The following is a 19,235-nucleotide window of genomic DNA, read 5'->3' as shown; positions in this document are numbered from 1 at the left end:
GAGTATAGAGAGGGTGTGTGTGTGTGTGTGTGTGTGTGTGTGTGTGTGTGTGTGTGTGTTTTAAAGAGACAAGGTCTTGCTCTGTCCCCCAGGCTGCAGTGTAGTAGCACAACCTTGGCTCACTGCACCCTGAACCTCCTGGACTAGAGATTCTCCCACCCCAGCCTCCTGAATAGCTGGGACTACAGGCACACCACCATGCCCAGATGTTTTTGTATTTTTTGTAGAGATCAGATCTTGGAATCTTGCCCAGGCTGGTCTCAAACTCCTGGGTTCAAGTGATCCTCCAACCTTGGCCTCCCAAAGTGCTGGGATTATAGGCATGAGCCACTGTGCCTGGCCTACAGGGGATTTTTGAATAATGTTTTCCTACTTCTTATGGTGTTCTAGCATCTTAAAATAAATAAGTTACCGCTACTACAAATGACAATGTTAAAAAACAATGTTAACAAAACATGCTAACTGGTTACCATCGGCTTTTTAGAATATTCTATTTCAGAACCTAATTTTTATTTCTTCCCACAGTTTGAAAATCTGAACACAGTTGCTGAGTGTCTGTTTTCTCTGGTCAATGGTGATGACATGTTTGCAACCTTTGCCCAAATCCAGCAGAAGAGCATCTTGGTGTGGCTGTTCAGTCGTCTGTATTTATATTCCTTTATCAGCCTTTTTATATATATGATTCTCAGCCTTTTTATTGCACTTATTACAGATTCTTATGACACCATTAAGGTAAGTAATTATCAATATTTGCTGCCAAAAAAAATCACTGCAAATTCTGTATAGATCATAGAAAAATACAATATTTTAAAAACATACTTAAAATATTACAGTTCAGATTTTGAGGCAGACTTTTTAAAGACTGGAGATGACTTTTAGGACATTGTCCCTGTTACCCACAGCAGGGTGGATTGGTTTGGAGGGGTGGTGGGAAGCAGAACGGAAATGGGGTAAGGATGGGTGGAATGGGGTGAGTCAGGTAGTCGGGCTGCTGGTCTCAGCCCTGACAGATAAACCTGCCAGTGTGGCTACCTGAAACTTAGGATAGAGTCATAAGTGTCAGGGATGAGAAGAGACTGGCACCCTGACAACTCTCAGATATTGCTACAACTCACACTGCATGATATGGCTACTGTCATAGCACAGGTTTCCTTTAAATTTTAAAAACTAAGGCTTTTGTGACTGTTTAGCTTCTCCCTCCCCTCCCCTCCCCTTCCATTTCCTTCCCCTCCCTTCCCTTTCCTTTTTTGGAGTCTCACTCTGTTGCCCAGGCTGGAGTGCAATGGCACGATCTCTGCTCACTGCAACCTCTGCTTCCCAGGTTCAAGCGATCCTCCTGCCTCAGCCTCCTGAGTAGCTGGGATTACAGATGTCAGCCACCATGCCCAGCTATTTTTTTTTGTATTTTTAGTGGAGACAGGGTTTCACTGTGTTGGTCAGGCTGGTCTTGAACTCCTGACCTCATGATCTGCCCATCTTGGCTTCCCAAAGTACTGGGATTACAGGTGTGAGCCACCGTGCCCACCCTAGCTTCCTACTTTCTTAAGCTACCCGATAGGTTCTGTATCCTTTCAGACTAGGTCCATTTAACTGATTTGGGTGCTGGTATCATCTTCACAGCAGATGGTCATGTTTAGAAAACCCTGCTTCAGGGTCAGTGACTGAAAAACCAGGGTGCCTGCCTTTGTAGGGCTGTTTTCTGCTTAACTGCTTTCTCAGAATAATGCAGAAGAAAGCCAGTCCATTGGGAAAACTCCTGAATACCTTTTGAGTGTGTGGGGAGATAAGGTTCGAGTGGGAATGGTAGTTGGCTCTGGCAGCAGGGCTTGCATGGAGAAGGAAGAGGTGCACAATCCTGCTACAGAGGGGCAGGGGAGCCTCAGTGTTGAAGTGGGTTGTCTTATTAAGCATGAGGGGAGGGAGTCTTTGTGTCTGCTTGGAAAAATCTACTGTCTTCTGTCCCACTAAGTGACCAACTTCCATTAAAGTAGAGGAAATAGTGATTACTTCCCAGGCAGAGTCTATGTTGCCAATGTGTATGTGGAGTGGGGAGGCCTTATCTAGTCTTGCTGTTAGCATTAAAGCTTAAGACATTTTTTTTTTTAAGAGAGAGGGTCTTGCTCTGTTGCCCAGGCTGGAGGACAGTGGTGTGATCCTACCTCAATATAGCCTCCAACTCCTGGGCTCAGTCAATCCTCCTGCCTCAGCCTTCAAAGTAGCTGGGACTACAGGTGCACACCACCATACCCAGATAATTTTTGTATTTTTTGTAGAGATGGGGTCTCACCATCTTGCCCAGGCTGGTCTCAAACCCCTGGGATCAAGCGATCCTCTCTCCTTGTCTTCCCAAAGTGCTGGAATTACAGGCATGAGCCATTGTACGCAGACTAGACTTTTGACTTTTGATTATTTCCTTCATTACCTTTTTTAAACAAACCTCTCCCTGGCTCTCCTCTGCTTTCTTTCTGAAGTTTTCCTCTGGATTGTTCTCTGTTCCCACAGTGGCCCTGGCTTGGTGTTCTGGGACTGACAGATTGATTCATCATTGTTAATATCAGTTCTTGAATCTGAGGTAGCAATGTGGGAGAGTTTTATTTTAGTAAAGGTGGACTTGGTTTGTTGACAAAAGAGCAATTTCTCATGCTCTATAAATAAGGTAACAACACGTGTACTTTCTAAAGAAATTCCAAAAGAATGGATTTCCGGAAACGGATTTGCAGGAATTCCTGAAGGAATGCAGTAGCAAAGAAGAGTATCAGAAAGAGTCCTCAGCCTTCCTGTCCTGCATCTGCTGTCGGAAGAGGTAAGTATCATGTTTAAGCTCCATGCTTCTATAGTGGGCTGCTCTGTTGCCTTAATAAAAAGCAATAGTGGGAAATAATTCATCTTTCTCTTCTTTCCTCCCACTAAAATTGGCTTTAGAAATGAATTGTTTCTTCTACAACAGGGTTGTGTGGAAAGCTACATGATGTGATTGTAATCTCTTAGGAATACTATAAGACTATTAAGAGAAGGCATAAATTATGTCCCTAAAGTCAAGAGGCTGAACTCTTAAGTGGCCCAAGTAAGAGGTCAAAGCTCTTATTTTTAGAGGTGGAACTCTGGGAATGTCAGAGGCATTTTCCCTTTTCACAGTATGTGGTTCAAGCAACCTTTCTTGATCAGAGCAGGAAACCTCCCTGCGAGGAGGCCGTCCAAGTGCTTGGTTAGCAATGCACACCTGTAGCTCTTCCTTGCCTAGCTGTGCTTTGCCTCCTGTTCATCAGGACACGTAGGGAAATGGTCTAGACCTCAGTGGACAAAGCATATTGCATAGTGATTTGTGGACTAGAATGGGGGTCAAGTGAAGACTTTTTTTTTTGATGTGCCTATGTTTGCTTTCATCTGAAGTCAGGGGTGCCAGTTTGTAACTAAAAGTATACCCTACACATGTTTTTTCTTTTTGGAAGGATTTTCTAACCCATATTCCTGAAGGAAGCTAGGAGAACATAATTGCTACTTAAAACCACAGGATGTATTTTTCTGTTAATCAATTCATATAGCATCTTGGGACTTACAATGATGTGATTGAGCAGATCGAGAGGATGTCTGGTAAACGGAAAATGAGATCTGAGAAGAGCTGTTTTCAGAACCACACCTTATTTTCTCAGAGCACTAAATCATTGCTGTGAAAGCTGGGATAAAGGAAATTAATTTTCTTAATAGGCGGTTGCCTCCTAGGAGGTACGTTGTATAAGGAGTCTCTCAAAATCTCTTTTTTACTATAAGGGGGAAAAACTTCATTGGAAAATGTAGTCATGATTTCTAAAATGTAGCTGATAGGTCTTTGGTGTTTGTGACACACGAAGTCCTGGGAGGTTGTTAAATGTTTTCTCATGCAGCCCTATGGAACAAGTGAAAGATTTAAGGTGTGGACCCAAAGACTTTTGGGTAAGATTGGGTCTGAGCGGTGAGATGCAAGGAGCAACAGGAGCAGACAGTTCACCCTAAGGTGTGCTGAGGATTGTTGCAAAGACGCATGGTGAGACAGAGGGTCTGCTCCTCATGAAGAATGAAAGAATTCGAGGAAACAAGAGAATCCACCAAGGAGATCAGCTGAAGAACTAGGATGATGAAAGTTTTGAAAAAGAGGATATCAAAGAATAAAGACAGAAGTAGCTGTAACTATATTTGGCCAAATGATGGTCCTGGGTGAAGTCAGCTATAACAGTTTTAGTGGAATCATCAGACCAAAGCCTAGATCCCAGGACCCTGCAGAGTGAAGGGCCTAGGCCCTGATGGAAGGAAACGGATTGTAATGGAACCTTGAGAAAAAGTGATGGCTTTGACTCCATCAAAAATTAAGTATAGCTTGATGTGTTTAAAAAAATAGAATGGGGCTGGGTATGGTGGCTCACTCCTGTAATCCCAGCACTTTGGGAGGCTGAGGCAGATGGATCACTTGAGGTCAGGAGTTCAAGACCAGCCTGGCCAACATGGTGAATCCTCATCTCTACTAAAAATACAAAAATCAGCTAGGCCTGGTGGCGGGCACCTGTAATCCCAGCTACTCCGGGGCCTGAAGCATGAGAATCGCTTGAGCCTGGGAGGCAGAGGTTGAAGTGAGCCGAGATTGCACCACTGCACTCCAACCTGGGCAACAGAGAGAGACTCTCCTTGAAAAACAAACAAACAAAAAACCAAACTTTGGGAGGCCAAGGTGGGTGAATCAGTTGAGGTCAGGAGTTTGAGACCAGCCTGGACAACGTGGTGAAACCCTGTCTCTACTAAAAATACAAAAATGAGCTGGGCATGGTGATGGGCGCCTGTGATCCCAGCTACTTGGGAGGCTGAGGCAGGAAAATTGAATGAACCTGGAAGGCAGAGGTTGCAGTGAGCCGAGATAAGGCCAATGCACTCCAGCCTGGACAACAGAGGGAGACCCTGTCNAGCTAGGAATGGGGCTGGGTATGGTGGCTCATGCCTATAGTCCCAGCACTTTGGGAGGCCAGGGCAGGAGGATCACTTGAGCTCAGGATTTTGAGACCAGCGTGGGCAATGTAGTGAGACCCTGACTTTTTAAAAAATAAAATAAAAACTAGGAACAGAAGAATGGACTGAAATTGAGGAAGGCTGTGAATGGAGGGTAAAGAGGAATATAAAGATTCAGTGTTGCAAAGATTGGTCTCTATGCCCCTGTCTGGTGACCATGACAAATGACACCTGCTATCTCAGTGCTACTTCCTGCAGAGGATGGCTGTGGTCACTCCTCTTCAACAGAACAATCCAACAACCAGCACACACTTGATCCTCCTTTGAGTTATTGACAGAACCTCTAACCTGAGCATCAGAACACCTGGGTTTTTCATTTTGGACACTGCCATTAACCAAGTGTGTCCTGTGACCTCTCCTAAATTTCTTGGATGGACCAGATGACCTCTGAAACCTCTTCCACTTCTAAAATGATGTGGTTCCTTGGAAAGAGATGCTTGGTTGAACAGATGCAGAATTAACCTTTCTCTTCCTCTACTGCAGTGAAGGAGGAAAATTGGCTGTTCTAGTCATTGATAAGGCCTTGTTAGCCAAGGGACATGAAGATTTCTTTTTTTTTTTCAGAATCAAACCGATATACTTATTGAGTAAAACATAAATGTGACACATTTTTCTTTTTAAAAAAATTTTACTTTAAGTTCTGGGATACATGTGCTGAACGTGCAGGTTTGTTACATAGGCACATATGTGCCATGGTGGTTTGCTGCACCTGTCAACTTGTCACCTAGGTTTTAAGCTTTGCCATGCATTAGATATTTGTCCTAATCCTCTCCTTCCCCTTTCCCTTAGCCAAGAGGCCCCAGTGTACGATGTTCCCCTCCCTGGGGGCACGGAGGTTCGTAAGAGACAGTTGACTCCTCACAGTGTTTCCAAAGCATCTACTCAAACCTCAAACAGTGTACATTGACCTTCTCTATTATCTGTTTGCTTATTTATTCTGAACATTGGTAAATAATCAGAATATATTGCTTGTCTTAATTTTTCTTCCTCTTTTATGTTTCACTCAACATGTCTGTAATCTATGTGAGCCTAGAATACAGAGTATTTCTGTTGCTCCTCAAAGATTTAAAATTATTGTGTTTTCTCTTTTCTCCTTTCCCTTTCTGTTACAGGAAAAGAAGTGATGATCACTTGATACTTACTAACTAAAGTTCTTCTGTTAAAGATGATTAAAGTTCAGGCCTCCTTATTCAGTGGCTGGGCAGAGGAACCCCAAATGACTTGGACCAACGGTTCCAAAATAACTCTCTTATTTACTGTACAGTGGGAAAGAGGACTTGTTGTTAGCCAGCTGACCATGACTGAAGTTCCAGCTTTACTTTTTATAAACTTGAATGATGAAGAATGGACCATAGGTTGCTACTGGGCATTAGTGCAATTGAACAGCAATAATAAAATTCTCTATTAGTTTATTAATCTATGACATGATCTTGGAATGGAAAAAGGTCACATTTCAGAGTGTGAACAACAGTAGTGTTTAAGGCCATGTCATAAATATGTGTGTTTATTGTCAAATAAGGATTTGTTTTAAAGGTGATTCTTGGGTTTGAAGACATTTGTTAATTCATGATCTGTACAGAAATGAAGTTGGTTGCAATACCAATCTAGAGACTCCTAGCTGGTGAACTGTTAAGCCATTTAAACATCACCCTTGGCCAGGCACAGTGGCTCACACCTGTAATCCCAGCACTTTGGGAAGCCTAGGCAGGCAGATCATTTGAGCTCAGGAGTTTGAGACCAGCCTGGGCAACATGGCAAAACCCCATCTCTACAAAAAATTCAAAAATTAGCTGGATGTGGTAGCAGACATCTGTAGTCCCAGCTACTTGGGAAGCTGAAGTAGGAGGATCACCTGAGCCCTAGAGGTTGAGGCTGCCGTGAACTGTGATGGTGCCAGTGTCCTCCAGCCTGGGTGACAGAGTGAGACTTTGTCTCAAAAAAAAAAAGATCACCCTTAAATAAACAAAAAGACCTCATACTCATGCAGTGGACTTCTCTTGGCCTGTTTTCCTGTGTGTTTTCTTCAGCATGATATGAAGCGACTGTTGGCATAGCCAGTGGGAATCATTTGGCTGCCTCATCACTGTGCTGATGGTCGTTTGTACACACACGACATGTGGAAGTGACCTGTAGCAGTGGTCACTCATTTTAACAATTGAACTCCACTGTGTTGGGTATTTACCTTTGTCTAGCCAAGGAATATGGTATATTTTCTCTAAATAAATTTATTTTTATCATTCCATATGGCACTATTACTATTTTATGCAGTGTCTCTAAACAACTTCCTAGTGAAAAATTCAGATCATATCTCTCTTAACTACTTGGTCTCCAAAAGGGATTTCTCAATTTCTTAAAAGCAGTGAAGGAGATACAGAGTCTAGGACACAGAAGTTATTCAATAAATATTTATGACGATAGCTTGGGAGATGATGATCACTTCATGCATAGACTTATTTCATACTTGAGCAATGTCAGTGGTCAACTATTTAAGAGTTATTGGTAAAGCGGAGAATTTGAATTAAGCAGGACCCCCCTTCCAGGGCTCTTCCTCTTTCTCCTTGGCCTCAGCGGCCCCTCCCCACAATCCCCTACCCAGTTTTCCTCCTCCTGTCACCTTCCCCCTCCTTGCTCCGACTCCATTTCATATGCCTGTATCAAATCTAGGAAGGGAAAAATCTTGCAGTTAATACCATTAAAGTTTGTTGAGAGAGTAAATGACTCATATCTACACACAGAAAACTTTGCTAAAAATTATCATTTTAAACCTCCTTTTTTGCAAAATATGTGAAGAGTTATGTTTGATTTTTAAACCAAGACACCATTAAAGTTGTGGTTTGGGGGTAATTTGCATGACTCCAGAGTCAGATATGTAATTGGATCACTTGTTAACTTCTGAGTATATTGTCATATACTTAGTTTTGTCTCTGAAAAGAATTGCTATTTTTTTTTTTTTTTTTTAGTTTTTTTAGAGGGAGTCTGGCGTTGTTGCCCAGGCTGGAGTGCAGTGGTTCGATCTTGGCTCACTGCAACCTCTGCCTCTTGGGTTCAAGCAATTTCCCTGCCTCAGCCTTCTGAATACCACCACGCCCGGCTAATTTTTAGTATTTTTTTGGTAGAGATGGGGTTTCACCATGTTGGCCAGGATGGTCTCAATCTCCTGACTTTGTGATCCGCTCACCTCAGCCTCCCAAAGTGGTGGGATTACAGGCGTGAGTCACCACGCCTGGCCCAAGAATTGCTATTAAAAGGCTTTCACTTATTGTGCAGCTATGACTGCCATTTGAATAGAAGATTAATGATGGTCTTTCATGCTCATATTATTTTTTTATTGGCTTTCATGTTTTCTTTTCTTTCTTTCTCTCCAGCTGGATAAAACCATTTTAAGATGAAAAATGTTTTTCAGGGTTACCCCACATCTATAGCAGACATTGTTTTCTCCCTTTTAAATAATGTTAAACAATTGTCACTTTACCCACTGTATTGTCTATTTGGATTTTATTGAACAATATTGTCTTATAATTCTGCTAATAGACACATCTGGGATAAATCATTTTCTCTCTTATCATTAGCCTCCACTTAGAGAGTTCTCTGTGAAAGTTAGGAGACATTCTTTCTCCCTGCTGGTTTCATTCTGGCATCTCCAACCCTTGAATTCACTTCCTTGGCTATTGGAGACACAGTCAAAACCATATGCAACATCTTGAAGCTTGTTCACTTAGAGTGGTGGGAGAGAGTGTGGGCTTAAGAGACATCTAGACAGACTTGCGTTAAAATTCCAGCTTACCAGCTGAGCGTGATGGCTCATGCCTCTAACCCCAGCACTTTGGGAGGCTGAGGTGAGTGGATCATGATGTCAGGAGTTCAAGACCAGCCTGGCCAACATGGTGAAACCCCATCTCTACTAAAAATACAAAATTAGCTGGGCCTCTAACAGATGGTGGGCCTCTGTAATCCCAGCTACTCAGGAGACTGAGGCAGGAAAATCACCTGAGCCCGGGAGGCGGAGATTGCAGTGAGCCGAGATGGTGCCACTGCACTCCAGTCTGGGTGACAAAGCAGGACTGTCTCAAACAAAACAAAACAAATAAACAAAAATCCAGCTTAACTTTCAGGCCCTGAACAGATTACTTTCTTCCTCTAAGTGATGATAAACCTCAACCAAGACGGGCACTTAAGTCACGTAATTCATGCAAAGCCTGGCATTGAATTCATTCCTGAGCTGTTGTTTCCATTTGAGTTTCTACCATGTTTGCAGTAGTTTCCATGGGACCATGGAATAATCCAGGTATGAGCAACATTGCTTCTGCAACCTGTCTGCCTCAGCTGTCCTCCTCCTCCTACTACCTGACTCTCCTTGGACAGGTCACACCATGCATCAATTTCCTCATTCATAAAATGGGGGGATTATGAGAATTAAATTAGTCAAATGTAAAGTGTATGGAATAGGGTGTGACTCCTAAGTGCTTAATAACTATTAGCTCTTCAAAAAAATGCCTTACTAACGTAGTCTACAAATGCACAAATCTAATTCATCTTGGCCAGCCAGGAAGATTTTTATTTTATAATGAGCTCACCACACACTTCTGGTGGACTTTGTTCTAGTTAGAACTTTAAGTGTACAAAAGTCTCCCATCCAGCTCTATCCTGGAGGCAGTGATCAGTTCAGCCCTGAGAGGCTCACACCTAGCCATAGAGAAGCAGCAAGGAGAGGCAGCCTAAGTGCCTAGGGCACAGCTTTCAGTCCTGTTAGAAGGGAAAAGGTCCAGGAGGTGCACAAGCTGTCACAAAGTACCAGCCCTTCACCGTGGGTGAGACAGACCCTCAGTCCTCTACTAAGAGCCTAATCCCTTAACCAAACTTGTCAGAATGTATGAAATTCGGGCCCACTTGCTTCTCAACCCACTGCCGATTCAAAGTGGTGAATGCAAAAGAGTGAGAGAGGGTAGTTAGGAAAAGCTCCTTATGCAATTCCAGGCACTATCCCCCACTCCTGCTGAGGACCTATACCCCAACAATTCTAAGAAGGGTCCACTGAAAGGGTACAGTGGAAACCCATGCTTGGAATCATGGGTTTATGAAAAGCACAATACCCCAATCTTTTGATTTAGGAGTAGCCAGTTACTCTCTTGTCCCTGTAGACCTTCATGTAAAAATAGCCCAGCACTGTCATGGATATTCAGGGGCCTTTCTAAAGTCATTGAGAAGGTATATTTGATAAACTACCGCCATGGTCTTGGTCACAGAGTTGTTTTTTGACAATATCAAGAGCTGTGATGTTTACCGGCATGATTCCAGATATCTGAACAATTCACTTGTGACAGCCACATATTGCAGTAACATTAGATGAATAGGCCTCATTTTACTGCTAAATCAGTTCCATCTTTATTTTCTTGTAACTTGGGCAAATTTTATTTTGCTTTGCTTCACTTGAAGTTTGAACATGTTAACCATGTAGTCCCTCCTTGTTCACAGAGAATATGTTTCAGGACCACCAGTAGAGGCCTTAAACGCCAAGCAGTACTGAATCTCACATAGGTTAAGCATCCCTAATTTGAAAATCCAAAAGCTGAAATGCTCCAAAATCTGAAGCTTTGAGTGCCGACATGGCTCCACAAGTGGAAAACTTCACAACTGACCTAATGTGATGGGTCGCAGTCAAAACTTTGTTTCATACACAAAATTATTTAAAATATATGAAATTACCTCAAGCTATGTATATAAGGTATATATGAAACATAAATGAATTTCATGTTTAGACTTGGATCCCACTCCCAAGATATCTCATTAAGTATGTGTTAATACTCCAAAAGCTGAAAAAATCCAAAAGCTGAAACACGTCTAGTCCCAAGCATTTTGGATAAGAGAGACTCAACCTTTATATATTATGTTTTTTCCTATACATACATACCTATGATAAAGTGTAACTTATAAATTAGGCACAGTGAGAGATTAACAACAATATCAAAATAGAACAATTATAACAATATGCTGTATTAACAATAATAAAATAGAACAATTAAAAGAACACTATACTGTAATTAAAGTTATATAAATGTGGTCTCACAAAATATCTTACTATACTATATTCACCCTTCTTATGATGTGAAATGATAAAATGTGTATGTGATGAGATGAAGTGAGGTGAGTGACACAGACATTGTGATGTAACATTAGGCCACTACTGACTTTCTGATGATATGTCAGAAGTGGCCCCAGATCATTGAGCCATGAGCATATCAATGGTTAGATGTCAGGAGCAGACCTTGCTGATGACTAATGGATGGCGAGCGTCTCAGAATGGACACGCTGGACAAAGCGAGGATGCACGTGCCAGAATGGATGGGATGAGACAGCATGAGATTTCATCACACCACTCCAAATGGCAGGCAACTTAAAGCTTATCAAGTATTTATTTCTGGAATTTTCCATTTAATATTTTCAGACCAGTGGTTGATCTCTGGTAACTGAAACCACAGACAGTGGATAAGGGGAGCCTACTATATTGCAATGAGGTTATGTTTTCCTCTACCAAATATCTAGAATTTCAGTTTGTAAAGCATGCATGAAGTAGCTCTTGGGTGAGGAGTGATGAGGACCTCACAGGCTAAACCCTAAGCACAGCATTCTGATGTCAGGCATTTGAGGAAGGACAATAGGCACAGGAACAGGAAACCGGTGGTTTCATGTCTTGATGCAGATGCTGACTGAGCACTTCTGCTTTTCTTCCTTCCACTTGAGTTGTTCTAGGCTCTGGATACTGCTGACATGCAGGGCCAGCTCTGTGGCTATGTAGTCTGTGCATTCTCAAAGACCCCTGTGCTTGGCTTAATGGTCCACCATCAGTCTTGAAATTCTTAATGTTTCTTGAACAAGAGACCCCACATTTTCATTTTTCAGTGGGCCCCACAAGTTATGTAGCTAATCTTGATGATGGGATTATATAACTCAGTGATTAAAGCATGATTTTTAAAAGAGAAGGCTAGGAACCCACGAATGTACTTTTAAATTTAATAAATTAATAAAAGAAAAGCGAGAACCTGAGTTGGAATTGCTTTTTCAAAAAACAGACTTTATTTTTTAGAGCAATTTTTGGTTTACAGCAAAATTGAAAGGCAGGTACAGAGAGTTCTCATATCCCTCCTGCCCACACATGTGCAAAGCCTCTGCCATTAACAACATCCCACACCAGAGAGTTATATTAGCTACAATCCAACCAATGAGGCTGCACTGCACATCATTACCACCCAACATCCATAGTTTACATTACTGTCATTCTTGGTGTTATGTACTCTGGATTTGAACAAATATATAACATGTATCCACCATTATAGCATCATACAAAGTAGCTTCGCTGCCCTAAAAATCCTCTACTCTGCCTCACTACCCATTCCTCCCTCACCACCATCCCACACCTGAACTCCGGGCAACCTCTAGTCTTTTTACTGCCTGTAGTTTTTCCTTTTCCAGAATGTCATATAGTTGAAATCCTATAGTGCATTGCCTCTCCAGAGTGGCTTCTTTCACTTAGTGGTAAACATTTACATTTCTGCCTCCTCTTTTCCTGGATTTGCTTTTTAACAGGCATTTAGGTACACCATTTTCTTCTGTGCTTACAAATAAGTGGCTGTGGAGCCGCTTCCTACCTTACAAAGATGGAGATTAAACTTCTGTGGTTGGTGATGTTGATCAAGGTTCCCACATTGTGCCTACAGGCTGAATGCTGAGCCGCTCTCCCTTGTCCCATGCCCCACCCTCTATCAGTGAAAAGCCTCATTTTCTGGCTTTCCATTTAATGTTTCTTCATTAACAGAGACTTAGTTTAGGGTGGTTCACATTCTAAACTCAAGCATGTTTGCCCAGTTGCCATATGACATCCAGCCTTGTTAGGGAAAATACAACTCATGGTTGTTTTACTATGGGCTCATTTATAGTTAGTGCTGCTGCAAACCAGTGCGTGAAAGAGATGGCGAATGTTTCTCTTGCCATCTGTCTCTGCCAGAGAACCAGGGAGTGAATATGAAGCTAAACGAGTTACAGACAAGCATTTCCACACCACCTTACATAACAAGGACAGCAAAACTCTGACTTCTTAAAGACCTCCGGGAGCTATTGGCTATGGTGAATGGGAGAGACAATTTATTAGGGTGATATATGTTTCTTAGTTTCTAATGATACATAAATTATCCCATGAGCCATGATACATATGGCTTAAAGAGAATTTTAAACAAAAGCAATTTTTTCTAGCATCACTAATTGCCTAGTAGCAGTAAATTACTCATCCCCCATGGCCTATGGGCTGTGGTCATTACTCTCTCCTCGAGGTTGAGCAGATGTCCCCCAAGAGGAACATTTGCTCTGAAAAAGCGAATTTATGTCTTCGCTTGTGAGCCTGTCATGCTAGGTCTAGGGAGGGAGAGTGCCTTTAATCATGCCTTTCGGACGTAGCACTGTGTTTGTGCCTTTCTACATGTGTTATCTACGGGGCAGGACAGTGAGTTGAGTCTCAGCTCTTGGTTTGCCTTTGGGGGAAAATCAGAGTGCTGCTTTCAATAATTAATCTCCTCTGGCTGGCTGGTGGGAAGGGAGGCATGGTTTGAAGGATAGACTTAGCTAATAAGCATGGAAGTTTCCTAGATGACAAGTTAAGCAAGGGAAGTGTTAAGCATCATTAGTTTTGGGAAACATTAGATAACTACATGATATGTAGAAGGAAAATAATGGTGCTATCAACGACCATTAATTCAGCACATTTTTGTTGATTTCCACTACTGTGATAAATACTAGATATGCAAGGAATGAATGACAAGAGTCCTGCCCTCACCAAGTTTGGTGTCTAGTGGGAGAGACGATCACAGGAAAAAACAAAGATAATACAAGGTCAGGTACTATATGAGAGCAGAATGGAGATAGCTTCTGCCTGCCTGCTAAGGAGACTAGGCAATGCCAGAACTTAGATTTGAAGAATATGTAGTATTTGACCAGATGGCCGTGGTGTGGGATGGAGGAAGGGCTCTCTGAACGTGGGTAACAATGGCAAAGGCCTGGACATCAGAGAGAGAGCCTGGTCAGTTAGGAAAATGATGCTTTGGCTTGGTCAGAGTATAGGCTGTATACAGGGGAAAATGATAGCCAGGACTAGAGAAGGAACAAGGCAAGGCCACAGGAGTATGTACGCCATGGGAAGGAGGGCTTTAGATCTGAGAACTGCATGACCAGAGAGGGCAAAACTGTGGAGGATGGCCTGAGGTGGAGGGAGGCAAGCAGAGAAATCAGTCACAAAGCTGCTGCAATCATCCAGATTAAAGAGAGAGAGAGAAATGCCATTACCCTGTAATTAAGCACAATCACAAACACAACGAGAAATGTGCCTTAAAATTATCGCTCAGAAATACACCAGATTGGTGTGTATGTATATATGCAAAAAATAAGTATTATATATTATGCATGTATGTGTTATATATGTATATGTGGCTATATATGTATGTATATATAGGTGTGTGTGTGTATATATACATATACATATACATATGTTTTATCTATCTGTATATACTGTTATCCTGTGGTATCCATTGAGAATTGGTTCCAGGACCCCTGTGGAAACCAAAATCCATGAATATTCAAGTCCCTGATATAAAATATTTGCAGCTAACCTACACATATTTTCTCATATACTTTAAATCATCTTTACATGACTTATAATACCTAAAATAGTTGTTATACTGTATTCAGGGAATAATGACAAGGAAAAAAGTCTATACGTGTTTGTTACAGTTGCAACCATCCATTATTTTCTGTGGGTTGACTCCACAGATATGAAACCCATGAATCGAGGATCAACTGTATATTTTTGTTTCTCAAAAGACTTTTCCGCTAATTACCCTGTCATTTTCTTAAGGGTTCATGCTTTTGAACTATGCATTTGGAGGGGAGGGTCTCCTTTTGTAGCCTCTATTATTGAGAAATTTATATTTGTTAGGATGAATGGGTTGAATGTATATTTTCATCACACGCATATTGCTTCTTCTCACAGTTTTAAGAAGCATATCCAAAACTTTCTGTCTCTGCATCATCCCTTCCCCATAACTCCTATACCCACATACTCTGAGATGCTCTGACCTTGGCCACCAGCAGTTTTGTGTCTATTAATTTGTCAAGATTTGGTGTAACCACTAACAAAATCAGCTTGGCATCCGTATTCTGATGCTTATAGACTGCATAGGGACTTTATAAGGACAACATCCTACCCTCAGCCTCCCACCTGTGACCACAGTCAAGATTTGGGAGTGGGATCACAAAGGTTTAGAGCATGATGAGGCTGCCTGGGAAAGGAGGCTGTTGCAAGTAAATGCCAGGAAGTGCTTTGCCTCTGTCTCCCTTAGGCTAGGGCAGTGTGTGGGGGTGGCCACGGGGAGATGGAAGGGAGGGTGAACTGATGGAGGGACTCTGAGACAGGATTACTTTGTGCCCACTCCCACGACTGCCTTTATTTGGAGGGTGGTGGTAAATACAGCCGTGTTGAAGGACTGTTTCTGGGCCAAGGTAGCCCGAGGCTGGGGGAACAGGTAAAGAGAGTGGCATGTCCCCCACCTCACAAGAAAAGGTGGAGTTGTATAAATGGCTGAGTGCATGTAGTACTGATCTGCCTCCTTCCATCCAGACCCTGCACAGATGGTCAGTAGTTTGTGTTGAGACCAATCCCAGTGATGCTCCTTCAGACTCTCACAGCCCCAGTGACTGCACCCCACAAGGATCAGAGGTGGCACGCTCCTAACATTTCCTTAATTAAAACCCATTTATCCTGGAAGTTGCAATTTTTTGAATTTTTGCGTGAGTGAAAAATCAGATCTTGGCAATGACCTTGAGCAGCAGGATATAAATAACTCCTACATGCTTAGCGTTCCAATAATGGAACACTAGGCATAAGTGGGTTTAATGTATGAACCATATGAGATGCAGGGGCAGAAAAACAATCATTAGGATTTTCCTCATTTCTCCAAGCCAGGTCAGGGGAGCCAGGCTGGACGTTGATGGTGAGAGAACTCTCGCCATCCTGCAGGCTTACTGCGAAGCAGAACACCCATCTCCAACCCTGAGGGGCACAGTGGGCAACTTGCACAGACCCTGGAAGGTTCAGCTCTTGACAGCGTGCTCAGATGGCTAACCCACAGCCTTAAGGTGATTCACTCCAGCACAGTGACCCTGCATGACCAGTGAGTCCCGGTGAGGGGAAACCATAATTGTCCAAAGTCATTTCCGAACAATGAGCCACCAAGTCCTGGTTTGATCTCTAGGGAAAATGCATTTCAGCCCCAAGCCAGAATAACATGAAGACTGCTTCCCATATCTTATCTCTTGACCGCCAAGTTTCTTGAACAGCTTTTAAGGAAATATAGTAATAGTTGGAAGAAGGGGTGAGTGGATCGGTGATGATCCATCTACTAGACTTTTATCTCCCTTGCATAAATGGCTCCATGGCCCACCTGGAAAAGGTAAGCATAAGGAGAAGAGATGACAGGCAGATAAAGGAAGTTATGGGTGGGGAGTTCCCAACGACATGACTACACACCTCTCTCACTTTTCTCCAGGATGAGGGAGGTCCTGACTTTTAGCCTTTATGCAAAATACTCTCGTCAAAATTTCCACATTTATGTGACTGAGATAAAAGAGCCGACATTTATTATCTTACATTAAAAATGAACCAAATAAATGGGATAAAACCCACAGATATATATTTCTTCCCTATTGGCCTTTTCAAAAATGGCAATCCATTTTCACAGAAGGCAGCTTAGAAAGTCAAGTTATTGGGACAAAAATGGGTAAAAGCCAGCTGAACCAGCATCATCAACCGGTGTCATCCGGATAACTATTCAGCACCTTAGGACCATGTAGCCAAATAAATTCCAGAGAGATTACAGATTTAAATGTGAAAATTTAAGCCTATAAAATAACTAGAAAAAATTTACAGATAAATATTGATCTGACCTCAGAAGTCAAGAAGGGTTTTCTGAGTTTAAAGCTGCACAGGCTGGACATGGTGGCTCATGCCTGTGATCCCAGCACCTTGGGAGGCAGGTGGATCACCGGAGGTCAGGAGTTTGAAACCAGCCTGACCAACATGAAGAAACCTGGTCTCTGCTAAAAACACAAAAAAATTAGCCGGGTGTGATGGCGGGCACCTATAATCCCAGTAACTTGGGAGGCAGAGGCAGAAGAATAGCTTGAAGAAGAATTGCCTCCGAGAGGCGGAGGTTGCAGCACTTTGGCAGGCTGAAAAATGAGGATCACTTGAACTCATGAGTTCCAGATCAGCCTGGGCAAGATGGTGAGACCCCCCCCCCCTTCTCTACAAAAAAAATAAAATCGAAATTAACCAGGCATGGTGGCCCACGCCTATAATCCCAGCTACTCGAGAGCTGTCACCGTGCCACTGAACTCCAGCCTGGGTGACAGAGTGAGATCTCGTCTCTTAAAATAATACATACATAAAAACAAAAAGCACACCAAGGAAAAAATCATTGCAGCATATATGACTGGCTTAGTATCCGTACTGTATTAAGGTATTAAGAACCATTACTAACTCCTGGAGCCCCTTCTGCTAGGACTGTTTTCTGTTTCTGTGCTTCATGTGCCTATCAAGGTTCCTGGTGAGTAGCAGGCCGTCAACAAATAACATATTTTTAAAAAGCTCTATTTGGTTGAATGCACTCTATGTCCATGTATTATTGCCACTCTTCTCAGCAAACATACAGATTATATAACAGGATCTCCATTTTACCAAAGAGAAAACTGAGCACAGAGTAAGTAGAGAACCTGGATTCAAATCCAAAGCTTCTGACTCTGAAGCTTTCTCCATTCTTCCCTTTCTGCTGCCTCCCTTCCAAATGAATGCTTATTGAATAGAATTGAATGGCGGAAAAAAATCTTTAGCCTACTTAATGAGAAATGTGACTTCTATTTTCAAACCACACCTTGTTAAGCAACATTCCTTGAACTCAAACAATGCTGGCGTTCAGTGGAAAATAATTTTTAAGTTGGTGGAGGAGTTGAAAGCCCCATAGAAGCTCCAGCTCTAGGCCGGGCCCCGTGGCTCATGCCTGTAATCCCAGCACTTTGGGAGGCTGAAGCAGGCGGGTCATGAGGTCAGGAGTTCGAGACCAGCCTGACCAACATGGTGAAACCCCGTCTCTACTACAAATACAAAAATTAGCCGGGCATGGTGGCACATGCTTGTAATCCCAGCTACTTGGGAGGCTGAGGCAGGAGAGTCTCTTGAATCTGGGAGGTGGAGCTGAGATCGCACCACCGCACCGCTGCCTGGGTGACAGAGCAAGACTCTATCGCANAAAAAAAAAAAAAAAAAAAAAGAAGCTCCAGCGTTAACACTAAATTGTTTAGTGGTTTAGTGATTTAGACAAGTTGTTAAGCTGCTCCAAGTCTCAGAATCCTTATCTGTAACACAGGGATAATAAAATTGAGAGTACAGAAAGGTTACATAATTTGTCCAAGGTTACACACCAGTAACCGCCTGAGTGAGCAGTTTGCCTTTACAGCTGGGTATTTCACAAGGTTGATATAATACCTAGGAGAAAATGAATAAAAGCAAGCTTTGAATAGGATAAACTGGACACATTTGGTGAATAGAGAGAAAAGTTAAATAAGCCTGTTTTTGTGCAAGAATTATGAAAATTAGTTTGATATGCACATCTCAAATTTCTGGGTGTGTTCTTCTTCACCTGCTATCTATTTTTAAATTTCTATAGCTGAAAATACACACTGGTAGCCTGACTATCCCTTCCTTCCTGCCCCCTTACAGTAAACCAGTCTGGCAGTACTGATTAATGAATCAAAGTCGGCTTGCCCACAATTATAATCTTATCTAACTAGCTCTTTAAAAAAAGGTAATTGCATTCACTGGGATGGAGTTTCTGGCATGTACAATAATGAATCACCAAATCGTGATTTTTTAAAAGATAGTTACCTCATAAAATCTGGACTCAGCCCCTCTTTCATCTCACTGGCTAGAAGCCAGGAGACTCAGTGTTAATAATCTGTTTTAATACCACTTATGTACTTTTCATGATTCAATGCAGTATTTGATCATTGATGAAGTCAGCAGTTGGACAGGCATCTCAATTACTGTATCTTTCAGAAGATGCCCTTCATATTATCTCTCTAATTTACAGAATTTATTTTACTAAACTATT

General features: G+C 42.2%; 1 protein-coding gene across 3 annotated transcripts in view; it reads left to right on the top strand.

The window, feature by feature from the left end:
- The window catches only part of MCOLN2 (mucolipin TRP cation channel 2), a 70,147-nt gene extending 62,456 nt beyond the window's left edge, over positions 1–7,691 (top strand). For all 3 annotated transcript variants that reach the window (XM_017499835.2, XM_037728284.1, XM_017499834.2), the window contains 3 exons: positions 526–732; positions 2,682–2,803; positions 6,144–7,691. In XM_017499835.2, the coding sequence (XP_017355324.1) occupies positions 526–732; positions 2,682–2,803; positions 6,144–6,180 (366 nt within the window). In that variant the 3' untranslated portion in view covers positions 6,181–7,691. The remainder of the gene's footprint in view (positions 1–525; positions 733–2,681; positions 2,804–6,143) is intronic.
- The last annotated feature ends 11,544 nt before the right edge of the window (positions 7,692–19,235 follow it).

Source organism: Cebus imitator, unplaced genomic scaffold (genome assembly GCF_001604975.1).
Source record: "Cebus imitator isolate Cc_AM_T3 unplaced genomic scaffold, Cebus_imitator-1.0 Scaffold261, whole genome shotgun sequence".
NCBI classification, from domain to species: Eukaryota; Metazoa; Chordata; class Mammalia; order Primates; family Cebidae; genus Cebus; species Cebus imitator.
The sequence above is the reverse complement of the archived record's forward strand: the minus strand, read 5'-3'. Positions and strand labels throughout refer to the sequence as shown.